A 22,185-nucleotide genomic window follows, 5' to 3' on the forward strand; every position below is an offset into this window, starting at 1 on the left:
AATTCCTTTAATGAACAAACATTTACCAAGCACCTGGTCAAAGCAAAGTACCATGCTAGAGACCCCTGAGGACCTCGATATTCCCAAAGTAATTGCCAGCACATTATCATTCAATCACCTGACTACAATCCATGTCCTTATGTTTCTAGTCCTTTTTTTTCTTTCAGGAATTCCTTCATAGAACTATTTAGCCTCTCAAATACCCTAAGGAATTTTAGAATAATTTTGACATTTTTTAGTGATAGCTATTTAAAATAAAATATTTAAAATTAGAAATACATTAATAGAGCTTAGATAGTATTTATTGAATATAAAGATAAAGTTTGTTCTTCCCAATCAACCTGTGTTACATATTTTCAGGTAATTTTAATTTATATGGCAAATATATGATTTAAGCACAAAAAAGTATTATTATTCTTTTGAGATGGGGTCTCACTATATTGTGCAGTATGGTATCAAACTCCTGGACTCCAGTGATCCTCCTGCCTCATCCTCCTTAGTAGCTGGCACTACAGGCACCCAGACAAAAATCTTTTTAATGACTAGACCTTATTTGGCATTAGAGTCAAGTCTATATTAAAATGTAGACAAATTAAAATGTTATAGCATTTTTTTAAAATCTGCCTTTTTTGACCTGATATAAATTTTGCACCCCTCCACAAATCATCTTGTTTAGTCATAGTCAGAGAGTTTTAATCTCAGTAAACAAAAGCTACAATGGATTCAATTATCATTGTATTTTCTTTTTATTATTATTTTCTTAAATGCTAGAAATTCCTTAATGTGCTTTATAAAAACTGGCATTATCGTCATTTATATTCTGCTCCTTGTTCACCTCCTATATTTAACCAATGGTTAGGAATGCAAAATTAACAATAGATAGTTACAGTAAAACCAATTTAAAGCAATTTAATGGTCAAAACCAGGAGCTATCAGCTGTTGGTGTTCTGTTGCGTTATTCAACCAACTCAGAAATGCGGACTCCTACTTGATCCTCACTAACTGCCAGTCATGGGTAGTTGCTATACACCCTGCGGCTGTAAAATCAATTCCTTTTTAAGGAAAAAGTTTCTAAGCAATAATTATACTTTACTTATAGTTTTTAAAGGGTATTAAGACAAATGTCGTTACTGCACCACATTCCTAAACCCCTTAGTGGCTCCAGAGCTATCAGCCGGGAAGCACTTTACATTTTGAAAATGTATTGCTCAGGACAAAATGATGAAAAGCCCTGGAGAGCATCTGCTGTGAAAGAAGAAACAATTTCGGGCCAGGAATATGATTTTCTGTAAGTGAAATAATCACATGAGAAGAAAAGTGAAATTATCTCACACTTACTGAAGGCTCAAGTGATGGGGAAAAGTTAAGATGGAAAGGAAAAATGAGGAGCAAAAAGGAAGCAGGAGTGAGGAAGCAGATGTGAGGAAGGACCACATGTCTATGTCTTCCCTTGTGCAGAAGCACTAGACTTTTTGTTCCAGTAAAGAATTTCCAGCAAGTGACAGAAAGCAAACCCATGCCCAGTTGAACTGAACAATTTCTCTATGAACAGGAAATGTTTTGTCAAGAACCAGAAATTTCTTTTGATAATCAGTCATGAATGAACACAGGTGGCAGAATGTATCCTCTGATATCTCTCTCTCTCTCTCTCTCTCTTTTTGAGACAGAGTCTCACTCTGTCACCCAGGCTAGAGTGCAGTGATGTGATCTCGGCTCACTGCAACTTCTGCTTCCCAGGTTCAAGCGATTCTCATGTCTCAGCCTCCTGAGTAGCTGGGACGATAGGCATGTGTCACCATATCCGGCTAATTTTTTGCATTTTTAGTAGAGACGGATTTCACTGTGGTGGTCAGGCTGGTCTCGAACTCCTGAGCTCAGGCAATCTGCCCGCCTCAACTTCCCAAAGTCCTGGGAGTCCAGGTGTGAGCCACTGCGCCCAGCCCTCTCATATCTTTCTTGGCTCAAACTCCCAAATGTTTCCAAAAAAGCACTACTTAATGCAAGAAAATTAAAGATGATCTAAAACAAGACTTGATTTATGTCACTGGATAAGTAAATATCATGGACATATAAATTCCACCACCCCTTCCCCAAAAATATGAGAGTCAAAGACTAAACACTGCTGAGAAACATAATAGAAAAATTAAATGCTACTTCATCTGAGAAGCATAACTTTCTTGAGGATATGGCCATAGCAGTCATAAGATTCTCAAAGGGGAATGCAGTTCCCAAAATTTAAGAGCCATTGTTGTGGATAAAATAAGAAAAACTAAGTTAAAGATAGAGGATTTTATTTTAAATTCCTGGAATTAACAGAATTTTTCCATTTCATTGATATTATTTTCCGTTGTCAGCTTAAGCTAAAGGAAATTACAATAAACCATATAATAAAGTAAATCACTATTTTATTTAATTTCAATTTAATAATAAGACCTGTATAATAAAGCCCCCAAAAGAGAGGGTTAAAAACTATAAACCAGTTCCATTGGTTTTGAAAGGGTTTTCTGCATGTAATTTTCTTTAATGTAGCTAACCACCATCAAAATCCCTTTGGTTCTTTGGAGAGACAGATAACCAAGAAGGAGGTTAGAAAGGGAGAAAAATCTGGGAAGCAATCTCATTTCTTCACTAGCCTCAGAACTGTGCCTAGACATAAGCCTAAGGCCTTTGAATCTCAGCCAGAGACCAGCTTTTCTTTCCCATCTTGTAAGAGGCTTCACAGGGGAGACCTGTCCTTGTTTTTGGTTTAGAGATGGCCTTGAACAAGAAAAAGAAGATAAGTACACACTGAATACACAACCTTTTCTGGAATCCAAAAGCCAGCAGCATCTTAACACTGAAGTACAAAGGCATTTTCAATCATGGTTCAGTGAACATAATCCCCCAGGTGCAGCTTTACTGTACGGCAGGATATTAAAATGCACAATTAAGTCTCTTTCCTTGAGAAGAAAGAAATCGGTAATTTTTAAAAAGTCCTCAAAGATCTTGAATAGCAAAGTGATGAAAGGACAAGTGGGAAACCCACCATGAAGAGGGAATGAGAGAGATTATGAAATAATTGGATCTCATCCAAGGAACAGACAAAGCACATGGAAGCCATATTTTAACTATGAAATGCAAAAAGATATACACAGCTTGAAATATGTTAATATCATGTGAAATCTAATCAGCTTATAAATGGTATTTTGGACTGTAACAAAGCAAATGTCACCAAATGGGGCCCCAAGAAGGTAGGAGAAAAGAATAGGCCCCAAGGAAGCATCCCTAGGGCTTAGAAGACAACAATTATTCCATCCTGCCATGAACATGAAAGGTTTCTTCTCCTGGATACCTAAGTCTGGCGTGAGCTCAGAAATACCATATGTGCAAAGAGTGCAAAGATAATAAGTGGCTCACGGTGCTGAAACTGGCTACATAACCTCTGTAATAAGTTACTTATAAAACCTCAATAAAACCCAGAGCTAGTCAAACCGAGCTGGAGAGGATGGAGGCTACAGTTACAGGTTAAAGGTGATGAACTTAGTGAATCCATAATTACACAAATGACTTAGAAGGTAGAAAGGAGACTTTTCTATAAAAGCAGATAGAAAAATGAGGTCAACATTTAAAAGCTGATGTGACTAATAAGCAGATCAGTGGCTGCTGGGCTAGGGGTGGGAGCCCAGATTGACTGCAAATGCGGATGAAGGAACTTTCTTGGTCAAAGTGTCTAACACTGGAATGTGGTGATGGTTGCATAACTCTATGGATTTATTAAAATCATTAAGTAATACACTTAAAATAGGTGCTTTTTATAGTATGAAAATTACAGCTTAATAAAGCTGTAATCATTTTTTATTTTAAAGTTGACATGTTTTTAAATTTTGCAATATTCACACTCCATAAAATAGTTGTACTGTGTATCTCTGTGATGTGTTAGTTACATTAAAAATGTTCTTTTTCCACTATTGGGAATATAAATTTGTACAATAATCTAAAGTAAGATTCTAAAGTTTTGAAAATTACTCTAAATAGATTATTTTCATAATCATTAACAATCCAAACAGGAACCAAAATAGCAAGAAACACTCAGAAGAAATTGAAAGAAGACATTTCAGTAGCTTTCTCAACATTTACTGTCTTTTGGCAACTCAGTCTAACCCTTTTAACAGGGTAGTATATTAATCTTGATGTGTTTAAAGACTGACAGACCACAGGACTTTGATAATTTCAGAAGAAAAGTATTTTTAAACTCCAGCAGGCACACCAATAAAGCTTAGCAATAAATTGTGAGCATTCTTACCAAAAAAAAAAAGATGCACCTGAATTTTATATACTTAAAGTATTTGGAAAACACTATATAATGTCAGATATGACACTGTGGTTAAGAATGTCAATTTGCCTTGACCAGGTACTAAACACTTGGGCCAGTTACTTTCCCCCTGATTCTGCATCTGTGAAATGGAGATAACAATAGTATCTACTCCCATAATACTCTTAATGGGGTAAAAAATAGAAATTTTAGTTAGTGCCTGGCATATGGTAAACATTCAAGAAACACTAGCTGCTATTCTACATTTATGGATATTATCCCTGGGCTGGGTTCAACATACAAGATGATTTTATTCTTTTCTACAAAGCCTCATCTCCAGGGACAGATCCAGTCCTTTACCTTCCTGGAATGCCAATTACTCAGCAATCTTCATGTAAACTGGAGAAAATGTTTCCAGCTGTTGTAACAGAAAATGCCTTCCAACTTTTGATTCATTACACAAGGTGTTATCACTCATTTTCTGGCACAGAGCTGGTGCGGTATCCCAGAACTGATCTGACACACTTTCTTCAGCTGATGTCAAACCAAATTATAAGGCAAATAGGACAAAGGAAAAGTCACACGAACAGAATCCATTTACAGTGGGGTCATTCACACTGGTCCTTCCAGGTGAGAGAAGCACTGAGAGATTTGCAATTATTTAAATACATAGCATAAAGCTTCATTTTTCTCTTCAAAAAAAAGTAATTTTAAGACCTAGAAAACACAGTTGCCAATCCTCAAAATAGATTCACATTTCCTCTGGTTCTTCCTCTAGTTCTCTTGTGCCCCAAAATGTAGGTATGTGGGTGTAAACATCTCCAAAGTCAAGTTCTCGTGCATTTTGATAATCTTGTAAAGTTTTGAAAGTAACTTCCCTCTCACATTAACTGATGGTAGAAAATGAATGGGAACTTTACACACCTGATTCCCAATACACCTTAATGGAAAAGCGCAGGCTCATAAAACTGAGGGCTAGGACATTTAGTATTTATTTTAAGGGCTTCTAAAATATGCCACAAGCTTAGAGTACAGGGACTAATTTTAATGGAAATCTGTTTACTAGCATGCTGGTACACAAAAGCAGCCTTTTAATATTATTTGGATTTTTTTTTTTTTTTTTTGAGACAGTTTCGCTCTTGTTGCCCAGGCTGGAATTCAATGGCGCAATCTAGGCTCACTGCAACCTCCGCCTCCCGGGTTCAAGCGATTCTCCTGCCTCAGCCTCCTGAGTAGCTGGGATTACAGGTGCGTGCCACCACACCTGGCTCATTTTTGTATTTTTAGTAGAGACGGGGTTTCACCACGTTGGCCAGGCTGGTCTCAAACTCCTGACCTCAGGCAATCCGCCTGCCTTGGCCTCCCAAAGTGCTGGGATTACAGGCATGAGCCACCGCGCCCAGCATTATTTGGATTCTTAATGTGCTAGAAGTGTTATTAATTCAACTATAAAGTAAAACACATCTTTCAGTTATTTAAAGTATGAAGGCAATGTTACAGTGTTTCGGCAGTCACATTTTCAAACGGTACAAGGACATCCTCAAATAAGATTAACTGTATCAATCATCTCCTACTCCCATGAACATACAAATGTGAAAATGCAAGTTTCTCTAGTAATGAAACTTGCAGTGAGTCTGAAAGGACTCCTCCCTTAGGATTCTATTGTGAGGAGTTCTCCCAAGTCTTCCAGTGCCCACTGAAAGAAAACTAAGGTATTCCCAGTGCCTGGCACAGAATCCATGCTGAATCGATGTTTCCGGATCTAACAAGTCTACAAGGACATGCACATTTTAAACATTAAAAGACATTTATGTTAAAAAGGTAAAGCACAATCATCTTAATAAAACCCAGGTGAAACTCTTGATCCAAATTGGCAAAACCAAAGACAACTCTGTGAATAGTCTGTTCACCTAACAGGCTTTGTAACAGGTCTTTGTTTTTTATGGTCACTGTCAATAATCGGCACTCCGTACAATACGATAATGCATGAGATTAGATTTTCTCCAAATGAACGCATCCCAGAGGCATCATAGCATGATCTTCAGAAATTCTCCCTTTTCCTATAAACTGTTGCCAAATGCAGCAAGGATTTAATAAATGGATGCATTTTTTTCTCAGTACACAGTGGCTAAGTCTACCAATTTCACACACAATGTAAATAAAGAGAAAAGCAATTTTTGCTATATAAGAAAATGATTGGCCGGGCATGGTGGTTCACACCTGTAATCCCAGCACTTTGGGAGGCCGAGGCAGGAGGATTGCTTGAGTCCAGGTATTCAAGGCCAGCCTGGACAACAGGGCAAAACCCTGTCTCTACAAAAAAAAAAAAAAAAATTAGCCAGGCATGGTGGTGCACACCTGCTGTAGTCCCAGCTACTTGGGAGGCCGGGGTCAGAGAATTGCTTGGGCCCGGGAGGTGGAGGCTGCAGTGAGCCAAGGTCACACCACTGTACTCTAGCCTGGGTAACAGAGTGAGATCCTGTCTCAAACACAAACAAAAATGATGATGTTACCAGGAAACGAAATACAATAAGCCTGTGCTATTCCTTTCACAGGAGACCAATTTCAGAAATGGCCTGAGAAATATGTCAGTAATTTTACTCTTCCCAGGGCCACTGTATCAACCAACGACAGAAACGAACCTTTTACTGGTTATTTGTATACAGACCCCACTTATTTCTAGGGCTTATTATTTTTTCCCTAATTTACAGCTATAACCTCAGAAATGGAATTGACCTTCCCATTCAAAAAAGGCCCTGTTAATGGGGTCGCTGGGCATTGTATGGCTGTTTGCAAAGCCCTGTCTGCCCTAAGTGATGGGCAGCCCCTGCCAGCTGCCAGCTGAATTAAATAGGCGACACCGCCTCAGTCTCTTAACCTCCCAGGCTGTGTTATAAGAAAATCACTCTAATTCTGATTACTAGGTGATAACTAGGTGGTTCCTTCACACCAGCTTATCCCATCCATTGTTATTTCCCATAGTCAAGTCTGCAGTACACAAGACTGTTGGCCACTAAATCCTTAGGCATGCCTAGGAAATTAATATAGCTGGAAATTATTTTCAAAAGTTACTCCTCCATTCCTGCACACCTTAAAAACAGCCCACATCTTTCCGGGCATCGTCCATGTTGGGAATTGTCTCATGCGTAGGGACTCCATCTGATAATAGTTGAAGATCTAAAATCGGTTCTCAGGACCAGTTAATGACTTCCATTCATTCCCACAGAAGACACCCGGAAGCAGTACAGGGATCATATTCAGTTTGTGCAGCGTATTGAGGGGAGACACAGACAACTTCTAACAGCATGCATATGCACTTTGTGGCATTAATCTCTTCCTCGGGATCCGTGTTTCCACAGCGTTTGTTCAGCCTTCCTGCCTCTTTAACCTACGTTTATTCTCCATACAGGAAGCCATTCACCCTCCACATGAGGCAGCCCACTGAGGCTAGATTGCAGTGAGAACACATTTCACACTAATGCACTGGCTGCTTTCCAGAAAACTGTTGCCGGCAATCATATCTTGCCATCTGATGTCAGCATTGGCATTGAGAGGATGCTAATAAAACTGCGAAATCAGCTAAAACTAAAGTTTAATGCATCTACCATGCAACACCAGCCAGGGTTCGCCATCTTTAGGGCTTTGAATGCTGACGTTCCATTCATACTCTTCAGTCTCCTCAGCAGCACTTCTGAAATTTAAATGTGAATATACACAGCCTGAGAATCTTGTTGAAATCACATTCTGACTCAGTAGGTCTGTGTGGAGCCTGAGGGTCTGCATCTCTGCCTGCTCCCTGGTGGCCTTGCTGCTGCTGTCCCGGGACCACTCTTGGTACTGAGGTTTTTATTTATTTAATTTCTTTTTTTCTTTTGAGACGGAGTCTCGCTCTGTTGCGCAGGCTGGGCTGGAGTGCAATGGCACCATCTAGCCTCACTGCAACCTCCGCCTTCCAGTTGCAAGCGATTCTTCTGCCTCAGCCTCCCGAGTGGCTGGTATTACAGGCACCCACCACCACACCTAGCTAATTTTTGTACTTTATTAGAGATGGGGTTTCACCGTGTTGGCCAGGCTGGTCTCAAACTCCTGACCTCAAGTGATCCGCCTGCCTCAGCCTCCCAAAATTCTGGGATTACAGGCATGAGCCACCGCACCTGGCCGGTAGTGAGGTTTTTAAGAACACTGATGAAGCATACACCTGTGCACACAGAATGACTCTTTACAACTTATTTCTGTTGTGTAAGCAGTTTCTAGCTCCCAGACTGTCACTCTGAAAAGGCATCAGAAGGAAAATGTCTAGTCTAATCCTTTTTTTTTTTTTAAAGCTAGTGCTTATCTTGAGTGTTTTCTTCCTGGAAGTTTTTTTTTAATAAAAAAAATCAATTTTATGTTACTATCTGCCAAGGCAACTTTAGTTTATGGTCTTCCAAGTAGACAAAAACGGAATAGAAAGATCTCTTGTAGGGGCACTCCTAGCCCTGTAATCTACTTGTTAAAGGATGAGCCACAAGTTAAAACTAAGAAATGTCATTTAGCAAATTGTAAGCATCTAATGAGGGTAGTCATGAATACAGAAATCAACAAAGCACTATCTTCTTTATCCAGATATTTTGGTCTCACACAGGTGTACAAACAGTTCTAATGCAAAGCAGAAGTGATTATCCACAGAAAGAGAACTACTTTGTGTTTTTCCCTCAGGGAAGAACTCACAAAAGATCATGGTGACTGTGCTCCCATTGACCTAAAAAGCCTGTTACCTGGCATGTACAAAACAAGACTGGACTTATGGAATCAGACACATTTTGAAAAATGTGACTTTTTTCCTAAGAGGATTCTAGACAGAGCAGATGGAGTCTGAAATACTTTTAACCTCCAATAACTGATTACACTGAACAGCACCTCAAGAATTGCTACTTTACATGCTGTTTGCTTCTTGATCGGACTTTGGAACATGATTACTATCAGCCATACGTCAGAAGACAGACAAAAGAGGCTCTACAGACAAGTCACAAGAGAGGAAAGCACACTGGGAAACTTGGCTTCAGGGGATCTGACCCTGGACAATGAAATAACAAAGTTAGAGAGGGAATGGCTTGATACGTTTCCCACATAAATGTGCAGACTCATGTGAAGGTGGCAGCAAGGAGCCAAACCGCACACAGAGTGGGATCTGTGGGGTTTTGTTGTTGTTGTTGTTGTTGTTTGTTTGTTTGTTTGTTTGTTTTTAAAGAAAAAGGGCAAGGCGCAGTGGCTCATGCCTGTAATCCCAGCACTTTGGGAGGCTGAAGCTGGCAGATCACTTGAGGTCAGGAGTTGGAGACCAGCCTGGCCAACGTGGTGAAACCTTCTCTGTACTAAAAATACAAAAATTAGCTGGGTGTGGTGGCACGCACCTGTAATCCCAGCTACTTGGGAGGCTGAGACGGGAGAAATCACTTGAGCCTGGTAGGTGGAGATGTTGTACTGAGCTGAGATTGCACCACTGCACTCCAACCTGGGAGACAGAACAAGACATCTGTCTCAAAAAAAAAAAAAAAAAAAAAAAAAAGACAAAGGAAAAAAGACCAAAATATGAGCAAGGGCCATCTTCTCAACACGACTGTGGGTGACTTTAATTTATCTTAATATTTTCCCATTTCCTTCAAAATTCTTTACAATGATTATATATTAATCTTACAAAGGACAAGACCAATTAAAAAATAAATCTCCCAACTGTCCTTTTGTTTCTAAGGCATGTTGTTTACAACATAGTTCCTATTTAAAATTGGATTTTTAAAGTTCCATTTAATTTCTGAAACAGACTTCTTTCATTTAATTTAGTTTCAAGGATTTAAAAACTAATCAGGAAAATCTGGTGCAACATATTATACTCTGCCACCACAAACACCCTTGAATACTGCAGGTTTGTGTCTCTGCAATAATTAGGCCAGATGCTTTTCATGCGCATCTCCTATTGGCCCACCACCAATTTTTAAATCCATGAGACATATTGATCAGTTCTTCTCTTTATTCACTGGATGGCTAGGGCAATGTCAGGAAGGTTTAGAGCAATTCTCCTGACTCAGACGGCGAGATGTTTCTAACAGAATATCTATTGTTCCCCCACAAAATGAAAATGCTTTCAATAGCAAAAATGATCTAAAATCGGCAGATGCGTTCTTTTTCTTTTCTACACTAGAGTCTTTCATGAAGAAGCCCTAGCTAGAAACAACCACCATGGTGCGGTGTGCATGGTAATGTAGTGTGTGGCCATGCTGCAGAGGGCACCATCATCATTTACAGCTACACACGACCACAGCCCAGGGTGACCAAGGCAGCTCCTATATGGCCATGACCTGTAAGGACCTTGCTGAATACTGGAGCCATATGCTAATGCCAAGTGGATAGACCAAAGCAAACTGGTCAGTCATCCAGCTACTTAGTCATTCAATCGTTTACGAGGTCAAGCTCTGGAGACTCAAAGGCCAATAGAAGATCTTTCTTAGCCTCATCCTATAAAATCGAAAGGAGGAGACAGGCATTACAATAGACCAGCATAATGAAGATTTGCATGGCTACATACAATGTACAGTGAACAGGCTCCAAGAGAGTGAGTTGTCAATTTTATATGGGGAAGATAGGAAATATTTCATACACAAGGCCACCTTTGAGCTGAATCTGGAGAAATGAGTAGGTTCTTTCTTTGCAGAGCTGGGGTTCGGTGAGATTACCTTCAATTATCAATGTAATCATCAATGTAAATATATATAGCAACGAGTCCAATGCCAGGCACAGAGAAGGTATTCAACAAATGATACTAATAATAATATTACTTTCTCAGTGGGATGGATTGCCAAAAGAAAAATGCCTTTAAGGAATGACCTGTACCATTGAAGAAGACAGTGAATAAAATATCTGCATCGCATTCACAACTGACTGACAATAAATAAGATGATAAAAATACAGTCGTTAGTAGTTCAGGTACAGCAGTTCAGTTGCAATGGAAACTATGCAAAATGATCAATTCTACATTCATGGTATTATACAACTACAAGGGTCTTACATTTTTAAGAAAGCCTGGAATATGAGAACAGAAGGGAGAAGGACTGATATTTTTAGAGGACCTACCATGTGTCAAGCCAAGGCCTTTATATACATATTTTGTCAATTAATTATCACCCCAATATTGTGAAGTATGCATTATTATGCCATCTTAAAGAAGAGGAAATTGAGATTCAGAGAGTTTAACTGATTTGCCAGAGGTCACACCACTAATGAGTATTCAAATCAGGACTTGACTTTGTATTAGTTAAGTGTCTCATTTCGAATTCCATGCTCTTTTTATTATATCATGAAGCATTTCCACGTGAAAAGCCACATTTACAAAGGAAAATATGATTAATCATTATAAAAGGATAATTTAAAATAGTGAGTCCCTTTGGCACATTAAAATATGATTTTTTTCCAAAAAAAAGTTGTTAGGTGTCAGCTTTTCCATTATAACAACTACCAACAATTGGGTACCAATCACAGTGCTAAATTTGCCATGTGAATTGTTTCATTTAGTCCTCATGACAACTTATAAAGCAGGCATTATTATCATTATTATTATTCACAATATACAGATGATGAAACTGAGGATTATCAGGGTGTGAACTATTTCCAATAGGAGGATAAATTTCACTGTGCCCAGAGTAGAGGACAGATTTGAACTCATCTATAATTCTATGGAACTAATGTTTTTCCTCTCTGTCACGTTATCATATATATCTATGCTTAATTTATAGCATACATAAGCAAATTTCCTCATTATAAGTAAATTCAATATACAGAAATTTTAAACTTAACTAATTAGTAAGTTGGGTAGGATAACTTAATTTTCCAGGCTTGGATGAAAAACCACAAGCTAGATTTTCCAGACTGAAATCTCAGTCCAGGCTCAGCTGATTTTTTTTGTTTGTTGCAGGGATAACTGACCGACCAGCTGACTTTAAAGTCCAAGTTCTTTCCATCAACCCAACATGCTCCTGCCAGACAGAAAGGGCTCACAGGCCGGGTCAGGGCTCCAGCTGTCATAGAAGCAAGAGAACTCACCACCAGAAGGCAATCACAAAGCCAGTAGACTTGTAAACGTCCCCCAAATGTTCTCAGCACACTATGGAAGGGCTTTAGAAAACCTATCTTCAGTACAGCAGTGGAACACTAAGAGAACTTAGAATTCATTTTACAGCGAGCTAGAATGCAATTTACAGAAAACTAACTTTTGTTGAAATGAATCTAAGCCTTAAAATATACATCACTGCAGGTACCCATAATTGACCACATCCTCAGAGGAGCTCAAAGTGAAAAAAAAAAGGATTTAAATCTTCCCAATTTGGAGGCACTAACAGCTACCTAAGGACAGGTGTAGCTCATGAGTCCTAAATGTTGACCAAAGATATGTGACCTAAAATAGCACATTCTATTCTGAACACTTTAATTCTGTAAGTGAAGTGTCATTATGATTCTTAAACTTCTTTTTCTTTGAAATTATCTATTTCCATCAATTCATAGCTCTAATAAATCATGAGGATGGTTTAACATGTGCTCTGAGCTTTTGTAGAAAATTTTAATCTGACATTTTAAAGTGTAAGCTAAATTACATTTATCAACTGTTTTTTTTACTCCAATTGCAAACAAAACTAAAAAGTATTACACTCCCTTTTGCTACACAGGTAGTGTAGCAAATCAACAGTACACAATCTTTATACCAAGAATGAAGGGTTTTAATATGCTTGCAGAAGTTAATTAGAACTGTCACAGAAAAGTTCTACTAATAAAAAAGGAAAAATACCACTGCTGCTAATAGCTACAGAAAACCTCCTTTTCCATTCCAAATAAATCCTATCAGATTCTAAATGTCTTACATTTTATCTGAAAACCTCTAGTTTCCACATTTTCTATGCTTATCAACTCCTATAGCCAAGGTCAGATGTAATAATAATTTGTACCACTTTTTTAACTTGTAAGAGGAAGACATATCTTAAGCACTCTAAACTCAAGAGTCGACCAAATTATTTTTACTTCAGATTAGAATTAGATATTAAAAGCCAAAAAGAAGAAAATAAAGACCATTTTGTGATATCTGATTCATAGATTCCAATTAATCATCATCATTTCCTGTAATCAAATAAACTCCTATATTAAACACCTAAAATAAATGGCAGCAATTATTGACTCATTTACAAGCATCTTTTGAGCTTTATGTTTATAACAGGCAATGAGGATTCATGATCAAAAGATACAGAGAAGATGTAATAATGGATTAATTTATCAACAGCTACTGGGATGTCCTCAAAATGGCAGTTATGATGCTTTCTCATGGTTTACCATCTAAATCAGTTTATGGCTACCCTTACTTCAGCTGAGTAATTCCTAATGTTTTCCATATTGGGAAAACAATAAATTGTTTGCTCACTCTAGCATGCTAGCAGTGGTAGTTTTTTTTTTTTTTTTTTTTTTTTTTGAGACGGAGTCTCACTCTGTTACCCAGGCTGGAGTGCAGTGGCGCGATCTCGACTCACCAGCAGTGGTAGATTTTATAAAGTACATGGCCTATGTGAAATGTCTGTAAGATAAAAATATAACATCTCTGAGTTTTTTTCTCTTCACTAAAGCATGCTGCAATATTGTACAGATCTTCGATGTTGAAAAGTAGATAAGATAGGGATGTGCATTTATTTTCTACTTAAAGAGCAATCTAGTTTGTCATTGCTGTAGTTCAGTGGGAAGGGGATCATTGGGAAGTGCCCTATCTATGTTCTTTATAGTATAAATCACCTACTTAGGCACTAGCTATTCTATGTTTCTAAGGAAGGATTCAAGAACCACAGATTTAGCAGCTCAAGAAAGCCAGATTTTCTTTTCCATAAAAGGAGTCAGGAGATATGCAAGGGTATCTTTGTAGCAAATCTGATAACTTTTAGGCTTATTTTAAACACTTAAAAAATAGTTATACTCCAAATGGCCTCTGGGAGTAACTGCTTGGCAGGTTAAGTGAATAACCCACAGCAAAGTTCCAACATCCAGAGCTTGGACTTGGGCAAGAGGAAGAGACTCTCAGACTCTAAGGTCCTGCAAATCCTCCCCTTGGACATGGGTTCAGGGGACATGATTTTAACTGTTAGCTAGAAAAAGTCCCTTTTTCTTCTTTGGAGGTCTTTAACCAAGGCCCAGATTAAAAAAAAAAAAAATGCATCACTGAAATTAAGGCAAGGTAAGTGCTTCCTTGAACTGCCAGCCATGCCAGCAAAAGGACTGACGACCTGGTGAGCAGTCACCCTGAAAGTTGCAAGGAAGAGGAGGAAGGTCGGGGCAACTATTTACTGAAGCTTCAGTGCCCCTGAATAAAGAATGGAGTTGAAATCATTAGAAAGGGTTTGCTCACACATAGGCTGCTTATGAACCACAACGGTCATCTTGGCCAACTGCAGCTTCCTGCAAAATCTTTTCTAGATTGTGCAGCATTTCCAAAACGTTTATTTCCTTATCTCAGTCTAAAAACATCAAAAAAAGTACTGTTCCATGAACTCTTCGCTTAGAGCTAACACAAACCCGAGAGGCAACTGAGTGGTGGTAGAAACAAGTGAGAACGGCATGTGCTGTATGCCCTCCGGTGTCCGTCTCCTCTGGGTAAGATATTAAACAGCAGGCTCCAGCTTTCACGGTTCCATTGTCCAAAATCCCAGCGTCAACAGTTTTCATGCCATGGATACATCTGTAGGCTGCCCCAAGGCAATCTACAAAACCATCTTCCTCTCTACCCGTTTACTCAAAGCACTCAAGCAATTTATCTTTTAAGCAATTCTATTTCCTCAACCCAAAAACATGAAATTCTTTACTGGGCATTGGAATTCCCATATTGTTTACGGAGTTGATGTGAGGGTTCAGTTAAACTATTTTTTAAAAAGGTGGGACAAGAAATCTTAGGGTGGCATCTTGTTGGCAGCATATGGAACCCGATGCCACCACAGGCAGGCCAAGATGGTAGCAGTGCAGGTGCCACGCCACTATGGCCAAGCATTATTCCACAAGACAGCATAGAGGAAAGTGGTTTATTCTCAGAGGCTTATCTAGCCTCAGTCTCTGCCAGGGTTGTCAAAAATTCTACTCTAACAAACTGCTTATGGGACAGATTTCTCTTTTGAGCCAAAATGATTCTAAAGACTCCTGGGGTCCATGAGGAAGCATCTTTGTTCTCACTGGGAACCCAAGGAATAAGTCTTTATATTCTTTCCACTTTATCATCCAATTCCTCTGCAGCTTTTCACTGATCCTGCTATGAAGAGAACATGCCAGCACTAGGGGAAATGCCACAGCAGCAAACTGAACGCTTGACAAAACAACAGTTGAGTACAACAGTCAGCAGAATGACTGCACGGAAAAAAAGGACAGAGCAGAAATGTTTCAGATGATATTCCTTGGACAAATTACTCCCTTGACAATTCTTTCTCAATACATTTACATCAGTTTGGTGCTTTAACATAATCTAAAATGGTACAGTGTTACCAGTACAAGCTCTGGAGCAAGACCAGTTTAAATCATAGCTGTGTGGTCTTGTGCATGTTTTTAACAAGTTCTGTGCCTTAGTGTTCTAATCTGTTAAATGGGGATAATAAGCAAGTTTTTATGAGGATTAAACATGCTAATACATGCAAAGCACTTAGAACAATGCTCAATAAAGCTATCATCATTATAGTTCAAAATTGCTATTGCATGTATCATCATAGTTGACCCATAGCACTCTATAAAACACAGGTAATCATTTTATCTGTGTTTCACTGATGAGGATAATCAGGCTCAGTTAAGTGTTTTGCTAAAAACATAAGGAATCTATGGCTGGGCCAAGACTTGAATCCTGGTTTTTTGACATTAAACCTCGAATTCCTTCCCATGACTTTGGATTATTTACATGTAAACCACAGTAAACTAGCCATTATCAAATATTGATTCTAGACAAATTCAGTAAGGAAGAAAACAATTGAGAACATCATACCTATTCTAGGGATTTATTCCTGAAATAAACAAGATTAAATAATCAGCTGATGGCAAATTTTAGCTAAAGCCATTAAAGCTGATTTTTAGATTCAGAGTAGCATTTTGGAACTCCCAAAATTCTGAAGTGAAGCAGGGAGAGGGAACATTTATCCATATGTATTCTTTGCTCTAATGAGACACTTTATAAAAATATTTATTTGAATAGGTAAATATTTATGAAAATAGATGAACTCCCATCTTGAGAAAATTCAATATATGAAAATTCAGAACTACAAGATGTTTGAATGACTCATTAGAAATGGAGCCAGTGAAGGGCTTACAAAATGTGTAAAGGTGAAGTTTGCCATCTTATTGCTACTATAATTCACAAGCCAGTATGAACTTTCTGGTCATTGATAGACTGATGACATTTAGGCTACAGACTCTTAAATCTAGAAGACTAGGTCTCATCCATTAGAGAATCTCATCCATTAGAATCCTTATCTGCATGATACTTAGGGCAAGGGTTATGAGACAAGCAAAAGACGGTAAATACAAATGAACAACTGGCACATATTCCTTCTTTCCTAATGAATTTTATAATTTAGAGCATCTGAATGGATCCCTAAGGGAAGTATTCTTTAATGACTAATACTCTTTCTAGGATTAGCATCTATTTCTAATTCAGAAAGTTTGAATGTGCTAGCCTTTAAGAACTTGGAAGAGTCTTCTATTTAATAAGATCAATCTTTTAATTCATGGATCATTTTAATTTTAATATTTACTATACATACAAATCATTCAAATTATCCCTCAAAAAATTTTTTTTAAAAAAAGCATTTTGATAGCACCACATTAAAAACTAAACTTGCAGCAAAGATAGTGTGCTCAAAAATATAATCTGGTAAACTCTGAATGACTAGCAAATCATGCTGTACATATAATCAATTTTTTTTTTTTTCTTTTGAGACGGAGTCTTGCTCTGTCACCCAGGCTGGAGTGCAGTGGCGTGATCTCGGCTCACTGCAAGCTCCGCCTCCCGGGTTCATGCCATTCTCCTGCCTCAGCCCCCCGAGTAGCTGGTACTACAGGCGCCCGCCACCACACCCAGCTAATTTTTTAAATTTTATTTTTAGTAGAGACCGGGTTTCACCGTGTTAGCCAGGATGGTCTCGATTTCCTGACCTCGTGATCCGCCCGCCTCGGCCTCCCAAAGTGCTGGGATTACAGGCATAAGCCACCGCGCCCGGCCCTAATCAATGTTTTTTAATTCAACTCACCATCAAGGTTCTGTCAAACCTGTACAAAAATAGTCCACCCAAGACAATAAAAAGTGATGCTTCCTTTGGGTTCATCTGACCAACTCACATTAAAATGACCACCCATTCAAGTCAACTGATGTTCATTCTGTAGCTGAAAAACCTCCCTTTTATTTTAACACTGAAAAATACAAGATGCATACTATTCTAGAAATATGCCTTTAAAGCTATCCAGATGGAAATATGTCATTTCTTAGATACATATTTTAAAATCTATAAAATGTAAGTAAATCTCACTAGTGAACACTACAAAGACTTAAAATCAGAAAATATTTAGGTGAAAGAAATAAGTTAGAATTTTCCCTACTGGTCACAGTTTACTTTCACACCTCAGTCATTTTTAAGGCTATAAGACCTACGAGAAAACTGAAAACAGATGACAGAAAAGAATCATTATGTTAAGCAAATAATAAATGAAAAAGTAGAAATCACTGAGTAATTATTTAATCTTCAAAGATATGCATTTTTTTCTTACTTTATTCCTACGAATAATCCTGCTCAACTCAAACTTCTGACTGTTCTAGGGCCAGCAAGTACATATTTGTTGATTAAGTGACCCAGGCCCTTTAACAACTTGAGCAAAATGTATGCTTTAGCCACGAACACCCTCCGACTCCCTGGTTCTTGCCTTAAAGTCAAAGTCACATTGCAATATGTCTCTTACCTGTTTCCCATCCAACGTGTACAGGCGTTTCACCACTCCCGAGTCCAGCTTGATGGCATCAGTGATATCAGTGAGGACCTGCTCAAAGGAATGAGCCGTTTTCTTGTTCAGCAGAATCCTGACAGCTTTCCGCGGCTTCACGCCACTTCTGATGATGGTGACCAGCTTGGGCCGAATGAAATCCTTATTCTCTCGCACCTCTGAAGGGCTTCCTTTGGCAGTGGCCAGTGAAGACACCGCCCGAGAAGCCGAGGTGGTCTTGACGTTCACCGACCAGTTGGGGTTCACATTCTTGGTGTACTCTAGTTTCTTGAAGGGCTCTATTGAGCCACATACATAACTCTCTCCTACGGAAGAGAGAAATATATTTAAATTTACACTAAAATATACCTATTTCTTTTTTCCTACTTATCCTTTCTTTTGCCTTTTCTGATTAGGGGCAAGAGCTAGCCCTGACTTTTCAAACAATGGAAGTGTGATTAATAATTAGGGAAAAAGAAAGATTTCTGACTGCTAATCTGGCACTGTCAGCAACAGATCCACATCCTGGAAAAACAAAACAAAACATTATTCTTCCATTTCTTCACCTTAAGGTCGGTGATAGAAATGCTGATCTGTTTGAAAAGACCTTAGAGAAGTGTGAAAGTGAATTTAAAATAGAAAATATTCTTTGCGAATTAGAGATATTTAAATCTGCAGAAAATTTCAAAATTGGAAGTACCTACATTTGCTACCTGAGACAATTTAAACACTAAGAATGAATCAGAATACAGCATCTTAAAATAGTCATATAATTTACGAATTTGATGGGAGTTGATGCTAAAGATTTTGTAAAGCCCAGTAAAGTTCCAAAAGCAAGCAAATAATCACCCTTCCTTTCTCTCATCTATATAGTGCCAATCACAGTGATCCACACATACTATAAGGTCAATTCATACTTGTTCATAAGTAAGAGGTTTTAGAAGTGTTCAACACAAAAACTACAGCTTCAAAAATGGGCTCTAAAATAAATATAAATAAATGTTTATTAAAAATGACTCCTTAGCAGGAACTCTTTTAATGAAAATAATCAGACTATTAAGTAGATGTAGATCACACACACAAAAAAGAAAAACATGAACCAAGAGACAACAAATTGTAAAATGACGAATTCTAAATACATATTTCATAAAGTTAGGTCAAAGCCTTTTGAAATTCAAGATTTTGTAATGGCTTTTTTTCTGTGTTAATAAGTTTTTGTAACTAGGAATAGGTAAAAATGCTGAAAGACCTTCATAATTGTAGGTGAAATGACCTAGGCCTAATCTAACTCAGCCCATTGACTTTTATCTAAGTCCTTGTATTATTTTTAAATTAACAGTGCAAGCATCCAAGGCCAAAGAATAAGTAGACACATAAAAATAACTGAAGCAGGCCTTCAAAAGTTAAAAAGAGCAGTTATACATGTTATTGAACACTTGTTTTGCAGATGTTCTTAAAATATCCTCTAATGTGTATACATACACATTATGCCTCACTAGAAGTTGTATGAATAGTGCAAGTTTAACCAACCCCATTTCTATTCACCTGGCAGATCATGACTTATCTCAGCTATGCCTTCCTCAGGATTTAAGTAAATATCAAAAACATATATGTATTTTCGATATTTACTTAAATCCTGAGAAAGGCATATTTGGGTACTATAGAAGCAGCAGTGTTTTGGGAGTTTTCATGGAGTGATGACCTGAACATGATAGTGAGAAGAGAGAACTGGAAATTCGGGCTCAAGACCTGGCCTCTCCAAGCATGTGACTTTGGACAAGTCCCTCAGATTTCTGGGTGGTAGTTTACTTATCTATAAAACAAAACCTCATTAGGTTTTTATGAAGATCAAATTAGAAGATAGAGATCAAAGTGATCTCAAATGCAAACCTGCTATGTAAGTGAAAATGACCTGAGGCTACATACCCTAATCATGCAGTAAGCCTGAAAGAAAAATTCAAAAACAAAATTACTAGAAATCGGTAAGCAGATCTTATATTGAACAGTTACCAGTGGACACCATGTTGGGTCCATGTCAATGTGAGAATGCTCCAACACTCCCCAGTGAGAAACACAGCATGTAATTGAGCTGGCAAAGCTAGCCTCTGTCAGAATTCTGTGCTAACTGAAGATATGCAATTGTCTGATTATTTATAAGTTTCTATACTAAGCTAATAACTAAAAGCAAAACAAAGATATAGAGAGTAGTTTACATTTCAACAAAAACTTTATAAAATATATTAAATTAGAAGAGGGAGCAGTTTTAAAGAACATAGCAACATGGAATGAGTTTGTTAAAAGAGAAAATAAACACTTTTTAAAAATATCTTCTTAGATAAAGCACCCTGAAAATGTTTAAAAGCATAAGAAAGTTCTCCAGTGACACTGAGAAGGCATTGCTGGTTTGGTTCAAGCAACAATGATCAGAAGAAATATGTGTTTAATCTGAGCTGTAAATGTGAGGCTCCTCTGCTGGCTAATCAGATTTAAAGACTGGAATGAGAATCTTAGAGAAGGATGTGAGACTCCAGTAACAGATGATACTGTGCTAACAGGAAAGCAACAGCTAAAGGAAGGAGAAGGAGCTGCCACCAAATCCAAGATCACACACCACAGTCATTTAGAGTCTGTGACACTATTCAGGAATTCAGGAAAGGCCCAGATGGATTTCCTTATGCTAACACATTTCCATTGATTTCCTTATGCTAATACATTTCCATTTTATCATGAAAATAAATTTCCATTAAATCTTTTTAAATCTATGTGTTAACTATTTTTACCGTAATCATAATACTGAACTTCTCTCTGCCACAAGAGATGTGGTTCCTGCCTTAATGCAGTTAAATTAAAGTTGGTTGTATTTTCTGATTTTGTAAAAAATAGCTTTTCAATTCATGGGCTAATTATCATCGATTATTATAAATTAACAAATGTGATTGTTCTGAATGGGAAGAATACATACTTTTGATTTGGTCAAATAGCTCTAGATATCCAGTGTTCAATCTCTTCCTTAGTGTGACTGAGAGTTAAGAGATAAGTTATAATCTTGTTTAAATAATCATTTTTAGAGTGCATTCCAGTATTGACATGAGGTATGTGTGTTAAGTGCCATTCAAAAATAACAAGACAGGGCCAAGCATGGTGGCTCACACATGTAGTCCCAGCTACTTGGGGGGCTGAGGTGGGAGAATCACTTGAGCCTGGGTGGATGAGGCTGCAGTGAACCATGATTGTGCTACTGCACTCCAGCCTGGGCAACAAAGCGAGATCCCATCTCTCTTTATTTAAAAAACAAACAAACAAACAAAATAACAAGATAAAGTAAGCTTACAATTACCGTAGTATACTTCCTCTTACATACACTAAGCCACCCCACACCCCGAAGTCTTTTGGTATAACTTCTACTGCAACAATGAAATAAAAGTGAATTTATCTAAAAAAAAAAAAAAAAACAAATAAAAAAACATAAGGTATTTTTGAGCAAAACAGCCCAAAATTTGCTTTGGAAGCTTCGCATTACTTCCTATAGGTGAGCTTGAACAACGATGGCATGATTGCAAAGCTCTTAGAGGTGGTACTAGAAATTACAAACATCACGATTTTCTGGTTGGTTACCACACAACCAGTTTTGTTTGTTTGTTTGTTTGTTTTTTCAGTTTGTTCAAGCCCTAAAGATTCTATGATAAGTCTGATTCTTCACTTGAAATGTAATACTCTGGGTGTCTAAGACACTCCAACAAATAGTAAGATGCTGAAGCAGCATCTGGCTGAATTTTGTTGTGGCATTTATGAAGGCCAAAAACTAATCTTTGTTTTTAAGTAGAGAGAGAGATAAAGAAAATGACAGTTTTTTTAAAAAGTAAGGAAATAAGCATGAAATTGTGTTTGGATCCAAC

At 37.9% G+C, this 22,185-nt stretch overlaps 1 protein-coding gene and 1 long non-coding RNA gene across 5 annotated transcripts in view; one reads left to right on the forward strand and one right to left on the reverse strand.

Moving 5' to 3' along the window:
- LOC129011455 (uncharacterized) overlaps nucleotides 1–13,462 on the forward strand; it is a 31,785-nt gene extending 18,323 nt beyond the window's left edge. The window contains exon 3 of the long non-coding RNA XR_008493326.2: nucleotides 12,237–13,462. This is a non-coding gene — a long non-coding RNA (uncharacterized LOC129011455). The remainder of the gene's footprint in view (nucleotides 1–12,236) is intronic.
- DCLK1 (doublecortin like kinase 1) overlaps nucleotides 1–22,185 on the reverse strand; it is a 351,269-nt gene that overhangs the window by 313,356 nt on the left and 15,728 nt on the right. For all 4 annotated transcript variants that reach the window (XM_054446408.2, XM_054446409.2, XM_054446413.2 and 1 more), the window contains exon 3: nucleotides 18,269–18,615. In XM_054446408.2, coding sequence (XP_054302383.1) covers nucleotides 18,269–18,615 — 347 coding nt within the window. The remainder of the gene's footprint in view (nucleotides 1–18,268; nucleotides 18,616–22,185) is intronic.

The sequence above is a fragment of the Pongo pygmaeus genome, chromosome 14 (genome assembly GCF_028885625.2).
Source record: "Pongo pygmaeus isolate AG05252 chromosome 14, NHGRI_mPonPyg2-v2.0_pri, whole genome shotgun sequence".
Classification (NCBI taxonomy): Eukaryota; Metazoa; Chordata; class Mammalia; order Primates; family Hominidae; genus Pongo; species Pongo pygmaeus.